Source organism: Salvelinus fontinalis, chromosome 12, assembly GCF_029448725.1.
Source record: "Salvelinus fontinalis isolate EN_2023a chromosome 12, ASM2944872v1, whole genome shotgun sequence".
Taxonomy (NCBI): Eukaryota; Metazoa; Chordata; class Actinopteri; order Salmoniformes; family Salmonidae; genus Salvelinus; species Salvelinus fontinalis.
The window spans coordinates 38,212,051-38,225,778 of NC_074676.1; the positions used below are offsets into that span (position 1 = coordinate 38,212,051).

The following is a 13,728-nucleotide window of genomic DNA, read 5'->3' on the forward strand; positions in this document are numbered from 1 at the left end:
CATTGTTATATTGCTTACAACTATGTAACATAGTATACTATACATTACGGTACTATACATTACAGACCAAGGTTAAAATGCTTTCAAATAATTGAGCTGCACTTGATTTAGTTTTCCCGGTACTATGTCCCAAAAGTGCATACTCCAAGCTAAATCAGTATTTATCTAGGTCTGCTATATCCCCTTATATAACCACAATGAAATCTAATTTTAAAATGAAAGACCATGTGTCCCATACAAAACATTCTATTCAAAACCCATGATATGAACATATACTAGCTAACTCAGATAATTGTACATGATGTACATGTTGCTGAAGGACCTCAATTAAACTGCTGTGCCTGAGGATGACAATTTCTGTCCCTTTCAATATAGAGATATACAGTACCAGTCAGAAGTTGACACACCTACTCATTCAAGGGTTTTTCTTTATTTTTACTATTTTCTACATTATAGAATAATAGTGAAGACCAACTATGAAATAACACATATGGAATCATGTATCCAAAAAAGTGTTAAACAAAACCAAAATATATTTTATATTTAAGATTCTTCGAAGTAGCCACCCTTTGCCAAGATGACAGCTTTGTACACTCTTGGTATTCTCTCAATCAGCTTCATGAGGTAAAGGGTGGCTTCGTGAGGTAGTGCCTTGTTAAAAGTTAATTTGTGGAATTTCCTTCCTTCTTAATGAGTTTGAGCCAATCAGTTGTGTTGTGACAAGGTAGGGGTAGTATACAGAAGATTGCACTATTTGGTAAAAGACCAAGTCCATATTATGGCAAGAACAGCTCAAATAAGCAAAGAGAAATGACAGTCCATCATTACATGAAGGTCAGTCAATCTGGAAAATGTCAAGAACTTTGAAAGTTTCTTCAAGTGCTATGACAAAAACCATCAAGCGCTATGATGAAACTGTCTCTCGAGGACCGCCACAGGAAAGGAAGACCCAGAGTTATCTCTGCTGCAGAGGATAAGTTCATTAGAGTTACCAGCCTCAGAGATTGCAGCACAAATAAATGCTTCACAGAGTCCAAGTAATAGACACATTTCAACATCAACTGTTCAGAGGTGACTGCGTGAATCAGGCCTTCATGGTTGAATTGCTGCAAAGAAACCACTACTAAAGTACACCAATAATAAGAAGAGACTTGCTTGGGCCAAGAAACACAAACAATGGACATTACACCAGTGGAAATATTTGACCAAGAAGGAGAGTGATGGAGTGCTGCTTCAGATGACCTGGCCTCCACAATAACCCAGCCTCAACCTAATTGAGATTGTTTGGGATGAGTTGGACCATAGAGTGAAGAAAAAGCAGACAACAAGTGCTCAGCATTTGTGGAAACTCCTTCAAGACTGTTGAAAAAGCATTCCAGGTGAAGCTGGTTTTGAGAATGCCTAGAGTGTGCAAAGCTGTCATCAAGGCAAAGGGAGGCAACTTTGAAGAATATAAAAATATATTTAGATTTGTTCAACACTTTTTGGTTACTACATGATTCCATGTGTGTTATTTCATAGTTTTGATATCTTCACTATTATTATACAATGTAGAAAATAGTCAAATAAAGAAAAACCCTTAAATGAGTATGTGTCCAAACTTTTAACTGGTACTGTGTGTGTGAGTACACCTCTCTTCTCTCAAAGCTCTCTATACTTTATTGGGGAACATTGAGTTAAGGTAGTTTTCCGCGTAGCGCTCAGGGCCTCTTTTTCACCAACATCTTCATTGTGCAAGTGGTGTAGAGGCACTATCTGTGGATTGCCCATCTGACTGTCCAGGGTTTTCTGTTGTAAGTCCCACCAGAGCAAGCCAGGGTCAATGGTATTTCTCTTGGTAGGTCCTGTTTAAACAGAAAATATAATTACACACAGTGTGTATATATACAGTGCATTCGGAAAGTATTCACACCCCTTCCCCACTTTGTTAGGTTACAGCCTTATTCTGGATGAAATTACATTTTTTCTTCAATCTACACACAATAACGACAAAGCAAAAACAGTTTTGTAGAATATTTTGCTAATGTATAAAAAAACTAAAATACCTTATTTACATAACTATTCAGACCCTTTGCTGTGAAACTCAAAATTGAGCTCAGGTGCATCCTGTTTCCATTGATCATCCTTGATGTTTCTACAACTTGATTGGAGTCCACATGTGGTTAATTCAATTGATTGGACATGATTTGGAAAGGCACACTCCTGTCTATATAAGGTCCCATAGTTGACAGTGCATGTCAGAGCAAAAACCAAGCCATGAGGTCGAAGGAATTGTCCGTAGAGCTCCGAGACAAGATTGTGTCGAGGCACAGATCTGGGGAAGGGTAAGAAAAAATGTCTGCAGCAAGGAAGGTCCCCAAGAACACAATAGCCTCCATCATTCTTAAATGGAAGAAGTTTTGAACCACCAAAACTCTTTCTAGAGCTGGCCGCCTGGCCAAACTGAGCAATCGGGGCAGAAGGGCCTTGGTCAGGGTGGTGACCAAGAAATTGATGGTCACTCTGACAGAGTTCCTCTGTGGAGATGGTAGAACCTTCTAGAAGGACAACCATATCTGCAGCACTCCACCAACATGATTCTCTGGTCTGATGAAATTAAGATTTTACTCTTTCGCTTGAATGCCAAGCGTCACGTCTGGAGGATACCAGGCATCATCCCTACGGTGAAGCGTGGTGACAGCATCATGCTGTGGGGATGTTTTTCAGCGGCAGGGACTGGGAGACTAGTCAGGATCGAAGGAAAGATGAACGGAGCAAAGTACAGAGAGATCCTTGATGAAAACCTGCTCCAGAGTGCTCAGGACCTCAGACTTGGGTGAAGGTTCACCTTCCAACAGGACAATGACCCTAAGCACACAGCCAAGACAGCGCAGGAGAGGCTTTGGGACAAGTCTCTGAATGTCCTTGAGTGGCCCAGCCAGAGCCCGGACTTGAACCCAATCTAACATCTCTGGAGAAACCTGAAAATAGCTGTGCAGCGACGCTCTCCATCCAACCTGACAGAGCTTGAGAGGATATGCAGAGCAGAATAGGAGAAACTCCTCAAATACAGGTGTGCTAAGCTTGTAGCATCATACCCAAGAAGAATCAAGGCTGTAATCACTGCCTAAGGTGCTTCAACAAAGTATTGAGTAAAGGGTCTGAATACTTATGTAAATATGCAAACATAAAAAATAAACAAACGTTTTTTGCTTTCTCATTATGGGGTATTATGTGTAGGTTGATTGAGGTAAAAAAATTAATTGAATCAATTTTAGAATAAGGCTGTAATGTAACAAAATGTGGAAAAAGTCAAGGGGTCTGAATACTTTCCGAATGCACTGTATGTCTGTCTGAGCTGAATGGTCAAGACATGGTATTAAACAATAAAAACATTGAGGAAACGATAAAGAAATTGTACTTTTATTACCTGTTGCATAGCTCACAGCTACCCCAACCAGCACCACTGAAATTGTCCCCACAGCACCAAAGTAGAGGTAGGACATGGAATAAAAGTTCTGCAGACTCGTCAGTCTGTGGAGAAATGTTTCCTTGGTCAGCGTACCTTATAAGGCCAAGAGCCTTTCCTAACCATGTGACCGGACCAGGAACATCTGGGCCATATACTATCAGACATTCAAGATAAGAGACAAGTTATTGAGTTATGAACACTTTAATGAGATATATGATGGATGATAACACACTTTTGCCACTTCTACTGGTGGTACTACTCTCAGTTTGTTAGTATCTCTCCATATGTCTTCCTCACCCATGTTGATATAGGGGAAGCGGCGTGGAGGCGGAGGGTGTGTCCATGCCCAGGCTGCTGTTGACTGTGCTGTTACTTGATGGACACTGATCTGTATAGGTGGGCAGGACTCCCATGGTCTGCAGACTGGGAGGATGGAGGGTTGATCCAATGACCAGCCACAAGGAGATGGAGAAGCCCACCGCCACGCCACTAAACACGCCCTATAGACACAAGTAAAAAGACTTGTAATATAATCTCTGAAGGCAATCAGTCATTATGAAATTCTCTGGAATGAGCTAAAACAAAACTGTGGCATTAGCTGTACCAACAATCTTCCTATGGAGGGTTAGAATTACAAAGGTGAACAAGGGTACTGGGCAATACCCCCATATCAAATCATGGCACCCTCCTAAGCATCAAAATAGAACCATGGATGGACACCCCTGTAACTCTTATTACATGAGCAGCTGATCTTCTCTCTCTTCCCAAATGTTCCCATTGTGCAAACAGCATCTTGTCCAACTCACCGGCCTGTTACTAGCGGGAACAAACATCCCCAGGATGAAAGCCCCAAGAAGTGGGCCACTGACCACTCCCATGACTGTGAAGGACCCCTGAGGAGGAGAAGAATAGGGACAATGTGACACTGGACAAATCCTTCATTATTCTCAGTCCCCAAGGCTTATGGCTGTATGTCAGGACAGCATTTTGGTATACTTGTATTGGTGTCCATAAGAAAGCCTTTTGTGTACCTGATCTGAGTACGTGGCCTACAGAGACTTTAAACATGAGGAGGGATGTAATATGGTGAAGGGAGGAACCTACTTGAAGAACTCCCCAGTCCAAGAAGGATGAGAGAGCAGCCACCGTGATACATCCAGCCCCATACATGAAAGCTAAAACACAGCGACACATTAGATGCTACAACGCCGGCTTGATAAGGTCACATTGTTTTGTACCACATTGATTATTTAATAATTTGGTACACAAACTAACTATTTAGGGTGCTTTTCACTTTAGAGAAAGAGTTGCTGACCTAATACAAAAATATAACTTTAAAATTGCGCTTACACAGCCCTCTGGAAATTAAAATCAACCTCTTCTGTGACATGTTGGCTAGAGTTGGTTTCAGTAGATCATCCATGGTAACAGCTGCCATGGCGTTGATGCTGGTGGAGGCGGTACTGTAAAGCAGTGAATTACCAGCAATGATGTCATCAGTGGTGTCAGTCATATGCTGATTTATGACTTGATGCATATTACAGATAGGGATTGGATACCTCAGGGTGCCACTGTATGCACAAGCCAGAAAAAGACCGGGAAAACCAGGGTGGTCTTGAAAGATGTCCAGCACCAAGTATGGCATATACTTTGAAAGAGAGAAGAGGGGAAATGTATGAGAGCCCAAATATTAACACAACCGCAATAATTTCATAAAAAGGGAGAAAATAAAATGTTTACAATTCTGTGAAAGTTCATTGGGTGCATTTACTTTAGCTCTCCTGGTACCTCAAGTGGATGTAGATTTCACTTTAGGACCACCCCGGTCCCTGAATACCCCCAACAGTACACATTTTTATTGTAGTCCTTGTCAAGCACACCTGATTCAACTTGTCAACTAATCATCAGGCCCTCAATGAGTTGAATCAGGTGTGTTTGTCTGAGGCTACAACAAAAGTTGGGAACCACTGGTGTAGATTGTAGTAGTTATGTCATTACTCATTACCTGGTCTGGAGCAGCAATCTTTCCAGACTTCAAAGGGTCACAGTGGGAGTACAAGGCAAACATGACAATGCCGCAGGTGGCTGCACTGCCCACAACGAGACACAAGCCCACTTGGTTGACAAACAACGCCCTGCAGAGAAGGACAAGCAACCATCTACGTTTAGTCCAGTACAGCCTTGTGGGACATTATTTTTCAGCAAACATCCTTGCTTTATATTATCGGTCAATAGACAGTGTTTTATCAGTAGACGTCCTGTTCTCCTTGTAGCCAAACAGTTGAATTATCATAAATGATCATTTCCAGGGACCATATTCATAAACAGTTTCAGAGTAGGAGTGCTGATCTTATTCATTATATAATAAAAGGTCAAACTTATCCTAGTTCAGCACTCGTTATCTTCCCTCTAATCCAACTAATCTGGGACAGGGACTGTGCTGGACTGCCATCATTTGAGTGATGGTCTAAACCAGGGCTCTCCATCCCTGTTCCTGGAGAGCTACTGTCCTGTACGTTTTTCACTCCAACCCTAATCTAGCACACCTGATTGTAACAATCAGCTGGTTGAATCAGGTTAGTTACAACTGGGGTTGGATTGAAATCCTACAGGAGAGTAGCTCTCCAGGAACAGGGTTGGAGAGCCCTTGTCTAAACATATACTGAACTTTTTTCTTACAGAAGTGCTGTGCGTCTTATAGAGTAAAGTGAGTCATTCTGGAGTGATTTGGGAATCATTACATCCTTCTGGTTATAATTACTCTGAACATTCCTATCAGTAATCAGCCTTTCATGTGTGAACTGATTGTGATTTGTGGCTCTTATTTGTAAATAATAAAAACACCATTGCTCATTTGACTTACTGTATAACAAACTATTGAACATGCACTGTGCTTCTCTTAACGTTAATTTGAGAGCCTGTATGCGTCAGGGTTCCTTAGTATTTCAGAACTCCCCTTTGCTTCTGTATAAACCAAGGGGTTGCGTATTACCAGTTTATTTTATTCCATTTCCTGTAACTACTAGTCCAGTTGGTTACAGTTATATTCCTCCCTTTTTTATATAGGAAGGTCTAAAGAATCTAGAATCTGCTTTTATTCATTGGCAACGTTAAAAATACATTAATATATTTCACAAAATGTGAATTTGCATATGATCTTAATCTTACATTATCTTGCTTTATCTTATGTGAAAATAAGAAACTGTGATCCTTAGGCTTTGCTGAAAGGGGATGTCTGCACTCACCACTGGGCCTGTCGCTCAGTTCTGCAGGAGATGTAGCGTTGTACCTGTGCCTGGTTCACACCATACATGGACAGCCACAACAGCGTACCGCCAACAGTAAAGCTCCAGAATGTGTATCGCCTCCTTGGGTCGAAGTCAAAACTGAGCAAAAGAGAAGGTATTGATGGTGTAGTAACGGTAAGTGTGATTTTTTGTGGCGATTGTGCAATGGATAGCTGAAAGGCATATTGTTAGTTGAATAAAAGGCCGTTTTTTACTCATTAAAGTTAATTCGTGATCCATTGTTGGCAATCTCCAAAACCATTGCTGGCCCACCAACCAAAACAGTGCCCTGGATGAAGATGGCGATGAAGCCCGAGAGCATGACCAGGATCTGGAACACGTCTGTCCAGATGACTGCTTTCATGCCCCCCTGTGGTGCAGGGGACAGACAGACAGACAAGATAGATTCAGATTAGCACCCTGCGCCAATACAGTCCATTTACTATGAAGTATGGAGAAGTCTTACCAATGTGGTGTAAAGAGTACAAATGAACCCAGTTGAGAAGAGGGATGCCCACATATTGAGCCCAGTGGCTGGAATACAATAATTAAAACATATTAATAACAATTGTACGTAACACATTGATAATGTATCACACACACAGGTGGTATAGAGCATTATAACGCTTACTAAACCTTCACAACAGCTCATGGTCTCTATAGTCATACATGCATTTATAATGAATTACATACAGGAGGTTGCATACACATTATTGTGCTTCTCCAGAGGTCATACCTTGGCTCAGGATTAAGGCTGGAGCATAGATCACAATTCCTGTGTAGAGCAGCTGGAAAAAATGATAAAGTATAAATAAATGGCCAATTGACGCTATATGTTATACACACACACATATCTAATATGTAGGTATGTATGTATGTACGTACATACATACATACATACAAATTTACACAAGTCAAAAAGAAAACTAAGATGATGTACTGTCCAGAAGAGAGAGAGAGATGTGTTAGGTCTGTTTGAGGGGTGCAGCGAGGAGACTAGCTGAGGCCTGTTAATACATACATACACATTATGTCCTCAACATTATGCTTAAGTCATATGAGGATGACTTTGCGCATGCTCTATCAGTTTGCCTTACTTACTGTTGAGACTATAAACTGGACACTTCCAAGCAGCTGCATCTCTCTGCCAAATCTCATCTTGAGGTACTGTGACAGCAAAGCAAAGAGTAAACAAAACAGCATCCTTCCACACATACTGTTCTACTTATTCTTCCTATCTAAAAGTTCAACAGTTGCTTGGCCATAACCCTATTTCTTACTTGCATAGATCTAGTAGCTGTGTTGTATGTGCATGGCATCTCTATGAATACTGTCAATGTAAAGGGTAACAAAACCTCATTGGTGCTGGTGATACCAAGACGGTAGAATACTGGCAGGAACAGGTATGCAGTCAGACAGGAGTTGATGGTTTGCCCGAGGCACATGTAGAGGAACTTAAAACCATAGAGGGAGGCTTCGGCTGGCACTCCCAGGACCTGGACAGCTGACATAAAGCTGGCACACAGTGACATTCCCACGGGTACGGCTGGCATACTCCGGCCACCGGTGAAGAAGTCATCCACCTTAGCATCACCCGGTTTCTTCTTCAGGGCCTGGAAAAGCCCTATTCCCATGGAAACGAGCAGCATGGCAGCAAAGACGACGTAGTCTGCCAGGACAAAGCCTGGTCGGGGTCGTTCGGTGATATGTTCTCCATCCATTGCTTTGTCCTCCTTGTCGTGTTGGATGGTAGAATCAGATGCTCCAGGTGTTTCTTGGGACTGAATAGGATGTATGCATAATGAGTATAAATTACGACATAGAGGATATGATACAAATACTAATACTAGGTTTTGACCTTTCTAGGGAGTTTTTCCTAGCCACCGTGCTTCTACACCTGCATTGCTTGCTGTTTGGGGTTTTAGGCTGGGTTTCTGTACAGCACTATGAGATATCAGCTGATATAAGAAGGGCTTTATAAATACATTTGATTTGAAATTTGATACCACACCTTTAAACTGATGTTTTGACCTTTCAACTGCAATTGATGCATCTGATAAAAGGTTTCTAGGAAAAATGTATTGAATGAAAGAAACTTTACATTTACAGATAAAATGAGTCCCAGTCATATATAGTGCCTTCAGCAAGTATTCACAACCCTTTCCTTTTTCCAAATGGATACACATACAGTTCCTTTTTTTAAATGGATACACATACAGTTGAAGTCAGAAGTTCACATACACCTTAGCCAAATACATTTAAACTCTAGTAAAAATTCCCTGTCTTAGGTCAGTTAGGATCACCACTTTATTTTAAGAATGTGAAATGTCAAAATAATAGCAGAGAGAAATTACATAATAAACATAATCTTCCATCCTCATGACATCCTCATGATGCCATCTATTTTGTGAAGTGCACCAGTCCCTCCTGCAGCAAAGCACCCCCACAACATGATGCTGCCACCCCCGTGCTTCACGGTCGGCATGGTGTTCTTCGGCTTGCAAGCCTCCCCCTTTTTCCTCCAAACATAACAATGGTCATTATGGCCAAACAGTTCTATTTTTGTTTCATCAGACTAGAGGACATTTCTCCAAAAAGTACGATCTTTGTCCCCATGTGCAGTTGCAAACCGTAGTCTGGCTTTTTTATGGTGGTTTTGGAGCAGTGGCTTCTTCCTTGCTGAGCGGCCGTTCAGGTTATGTTGATATAGGACTCGTTTAACTCTGGATATAGATACCTTTGTACCCGTTTCCTCCAGCATCTTCACAAGGTCCTTTGCTGTTGCTCTGGGATTGATTGCACTTTTGCACCAAAGTACGTTCATCTCTAGGAGACAGAACGCTCCTCCTTATGACGGCTGAGCGTTATGATGGCTGCGTGGTCCCATGGTGTTCATACTTGCGTACTTTTATTTGTACAGATGAACATGGTGCCTTCAGGCGTTTGGAAATTGCTCCCAAGGATGAACTAGACTTGTGGAGGTCTACCATTTTTTTATCTGAGGTCTTTGCTGATTTCTTTTGATTTCCCATGATGTCAAGCAAAGAGGCACTGAGTTTGAAGGTAGGCCTTGAAATACATTCACAGGTACACCCCCAATTGCCTCAAATTATGTCAATTAGCCTATCAGAAGCTTCTAAAGCCATGACATCATTTTCGGGGATTTCCAAGCTGTTTAAAGGCACAGTCAACTAAGTGTATGTAACTCCCACTGGAAATGCGATACAGTGAATTATGAGTGAAATAATCTGTCTGTAAACAATTGTTGGAAAAATTACTTGTGTCATGCACAAAGTAGATGTCCTAACCGACTTGCCAAAACTATAGTTTGTTAACAAGAAATTTGTGGAGTGGTTGAAAAACGAGTTTTAATGACGCCAACCTAAACTGTAAACTTCCGACTTCAACTGTAATACCCCATATTGTTTTTAGAAATTTTCACAAATTAATAAAAAAAAGAAAAGCTGAAATGTCTTGAGTCAATAAGTATTCTTCCCCTTTGTTATGGCAAGCCTTGTAACGCGCTTCCTCCTTCTCCTCATCAGAAGAGGAGTAGCATGGATTTGACCAACGTGCAGCGGGTTGTGAATACATCATGAAACTTTAATTACAAGACAAAACTAAACACACGAAGAACACTTGAATATTTTACAAAACAACAAAACGAAGAAGACAGACCTGAACGAGAGTACTTACATAAAACACGAAGAACGCACGGACAGGGAAAACAGACTACACAAATACCGAACAAACGCTACAGTCCCGTGTGGTACACCGACAAGGACACAGGAGACAATCACCCACAAACAAACAGTGAGAACACCCTACCTTAATATGACTCTCAATTAGAGGAAAACGCAAAACACCTACCTCTAATTAAGAGCCATACCAGGCAACCCAAAACCAACATAGAAACAGAAAACATAGACTGCCCACCCAAAACTCACGCCCTGACCATCACACACATACAAAACAGGTCAGGAACGTGACAAGCCTAAATAAGTTACGGAGTAAAGATTTGCAAACAAGTCACATAATAAGTTGCATAGACTCACTCTGTGTGCAATAATAATGTTTAACATACCCCACACATACAGATAATTGTAAGGTCCCTCAGCCGAGCAGTGAATTTAACACAGAATCAACACAAAGACCAGAGAGGTTTTCCAATGTGTCACAAAGAAGGGCACCTATTGGTTGATGGGTAAAAAATGACAAATATCTCTTTGAGCATGGTAAAGTTATTAATTACACTTTGAATGGTGTATAAAAAAAAGATACAGCTATAATCGCTGCCAAAAAGGTGATTCTAACATGTATTGACTCAGGGGTGTGAATACTTGTGCAAATTAGATATTTCTGCATTTCCTTTTCAATGATTTGCAAAATGCTTAAAAACATGGTTTCATTTTGTCATTATGGGGTGTTGTATGTAGATGGATGAGAAAATAATATTTAATTAAAACAAAAATTCAGGCTGTAACAACAAAATGTGGAATAAGTCAAGGGGTATGAATACTTTCTGAAGCCACTGCAGGACAAAACTTTATACTGTATAATAAACTGGGGCACAACTTCCCCGACAATCCCCCTCCCCCCCACAATTATTATAATTTCACTGTTATACAAAAAGTGCTGCAGCAATGCAACCCTTAACACTTGCCTGGCGACTCATCCTGAATTGAATTTCGATGCTCTATCGATTGCGCCAGTGTGAACCTGCTATCCAAGAAGTTGTTTGTGTTTAAGTCAAAATGACATGGTTCAGGATTCGGTTTCTCGGACCAATCAGAACGGTTTGAATGTGTTCCGATTCAAGAAGTGGTCGGGGGTGAATCAAATCCATACTCATCGTAGAGAAGAAATGTTAGTGTGCGTGGTGTTTTGCCAGAGCGATGTGGATGGATAGCCAGGCAAGTTTGACACCGCAACCAGCGGCTTCTATAGCCAGCGTGACAGTGTGGGAATTTGGCAGTTTGGATTATTATCCAATATTGACCCCATTCCTGAAAGCGAAAACTCCCAGGAACTTACAGAGCTCGAAAAGTATTGTGACAGTGAATTTGTTGTTGTTATGGCTCTGTACTCCAACACTTAGGATTTGAAATGATACAATGACTCTGAGGTTAAGTGCTGATTGTCAGATTTAATTTGAGGGTATTTTCATCCATTTTGTGTGAACCGTTTAGAAATTAAAGCACTTTTTGTATGTAGTCCACCCATTTTAGGGGACCAAAACTATTGTGACATTCACTTACAGTTTGTGTATCAAGTTTGTGTATCAAAGTAGTCAAAAGTAGGCCAATGTCATCACAAAATGCAGCCTAAATAACGTGAATCAGTGAAGTACTCCTTCAGATAAAGGTCTGTATAGCTCCTGTTCTGGCACATCATTTGATTATATGCTGAGGGTATGAAACTAAATGTTCTGGGGCTAAAGTGTTTCAATTTGAAGGGACCAAGTAAAATGTTAAAGGATCTTTAAAAAATGTTACTTCAATTTGTCCATGTGCCCTGAAAGAAGTCAATGGGGCCAGGAGAGACTGTCATCCACAGTTTTGTTTTGTTTCAAAAGACACTGCTAACTTAACAAAACAAAAAACAGATAGGGGCAACATCGCCATGTTTAAAATGGCATGACCAAATCAACTCAAAAACTTGGTTCTGAGTTACTTTTACATGGTGAGCTGGTCCCTATCACTCCCATTGTTTTTTGGTTGTTGTTGCCTTAAGTTAGCTTAAGTTGGCCGTGGCTTTTGAAACAAATTTGAACCATAGATGACTGTCTCTCTTGGTCCAATGGATTACTTTCTGGGTAAATGACAAAACAGAGTCAGAAAGAGTGAAGACTATAACTATATATTCATGAAAACTTTAACAATTGTCTGACTAAATTTGTTTGATATAGAGGAAGTCTTCATAAAGACCATCAAAAGTCATTGTACTTTGCGTTAAGTTCCATTTGTTAGGCTATTTGGTTCAAGGTGCAATACAATATTGATTATTGAATTACCTTTGCTCTAGTTTGTTATTTTATCAATCCTTTAACATGTTTAATAATGATCTCTTAGCTAGCTTGATGACAGTGGCCCCTTTTTGCTTATTTTTGATTTTCAAAAAAATAACTGAATAGAAGTGCCATGGATCATGTCAAAATTGTCTAGAAATGCAGGAAATGGGCTTTAGGTGGCAAGAGAAATGTCTCAGGGAGGACCCCGCCACTTTCTGTCTCCCCTACCTCTAAAACCATAGTGGGTTCATAAATATTGTCTCAATAACCCAACATTCGGTTATGAGACCCTTATACAGGTTAAGCGGGAAACTCATACAATTATAACCTGTATCCATGATCAGATTAAAACCACAAAACAATTTGACAAACTTGAAAAAGTTCAAAAAACCTTACCTGTGTCCTCTCTAAAACTCAAATTCCCAGTCTCTGAAAACCCTTTACCTTCTAACCTTCTTCTTCTGCAGAGTTTCAATTGGCAATAGCCTTAGACATTTGTACATTTGTAGAATGCCAAGTGAGGACAAAGAATAGCAGGACCTTTCATTAAAAGTGGCTTTGCAAACTTGGTGAGTGGAAGGTGCTTCATGTGTTGAACAAGGTATTGGGGGAGGAGCACGAGTAAAACAGGTCAGGAGGATTAGAATAAGAGGGATTTTAATAAGTTGAATTGTTCCTTATTGTCATGCTGCTGAAATTAACTAATGGGAAAGGAATGGGCAATCGTATGTTGTGTTAAAAACACTGTAAATGCATCAGAATTAACACTGGTTTAGATCTTGATTATGTTTGAGTATATGCAGTTCACTTTCACCTACATTTAAAATGTGCTAACATTTCAGGATTTTATAAAAACATTCAAGTTCAGTTCTTTTGATGCCTATATGAGTCAACAAAGGCTGAAATCCATGGGCATAATATACTAATTGACGTCCATAAATAGATCAAAGGGTAAAACATTTAATGACATGTCCCTGTGT

General features: G+C 40.5%; 1 protein-coding gene across 1 annotated transcript; it reads right to left on the bottom strand.

Moving 5' to 3' along the window:
* Positions 1–440: 440 nt before the first annotated feature.
* slc5a5 (solute carrier family 5 member 5) lies at positions 441–13,304 on the bottom strand. The gene is made up of 15 exons (XM_055940664.1): positions 13,145–13,304; positions 8,094–8,519; positions 7,840–7,905; positions 7,475–7,526; positions 7,205–7,272; positions 6,954–7,108; positions 6,697–6,837; positions 5,457–5,586; positions 5,011–5,099; positions 4,802–4,914; positions 4,556–4,626; positions 4,258–4,344; positions 3,749–3,951; positions 3,410–3,513; positions 441–1,844 (listed from the first exon to the last, which is right to left on the bottom strand). The coding sequence occupies exons 2-15, from the start codon at positions 8,457–8,459 to the stop codon at positions 1,642–1,644; spliced, it is 1,848 nt and encodes a 615-aa protein (XP_055796639.1). The 5' UTR covers positions 8,460–8,519; positions 13,145–13,304; the 3' UTR covers positions 441–1,641.
* Positions 13,305–13,728: the final 424 nt, after the last annotated feature.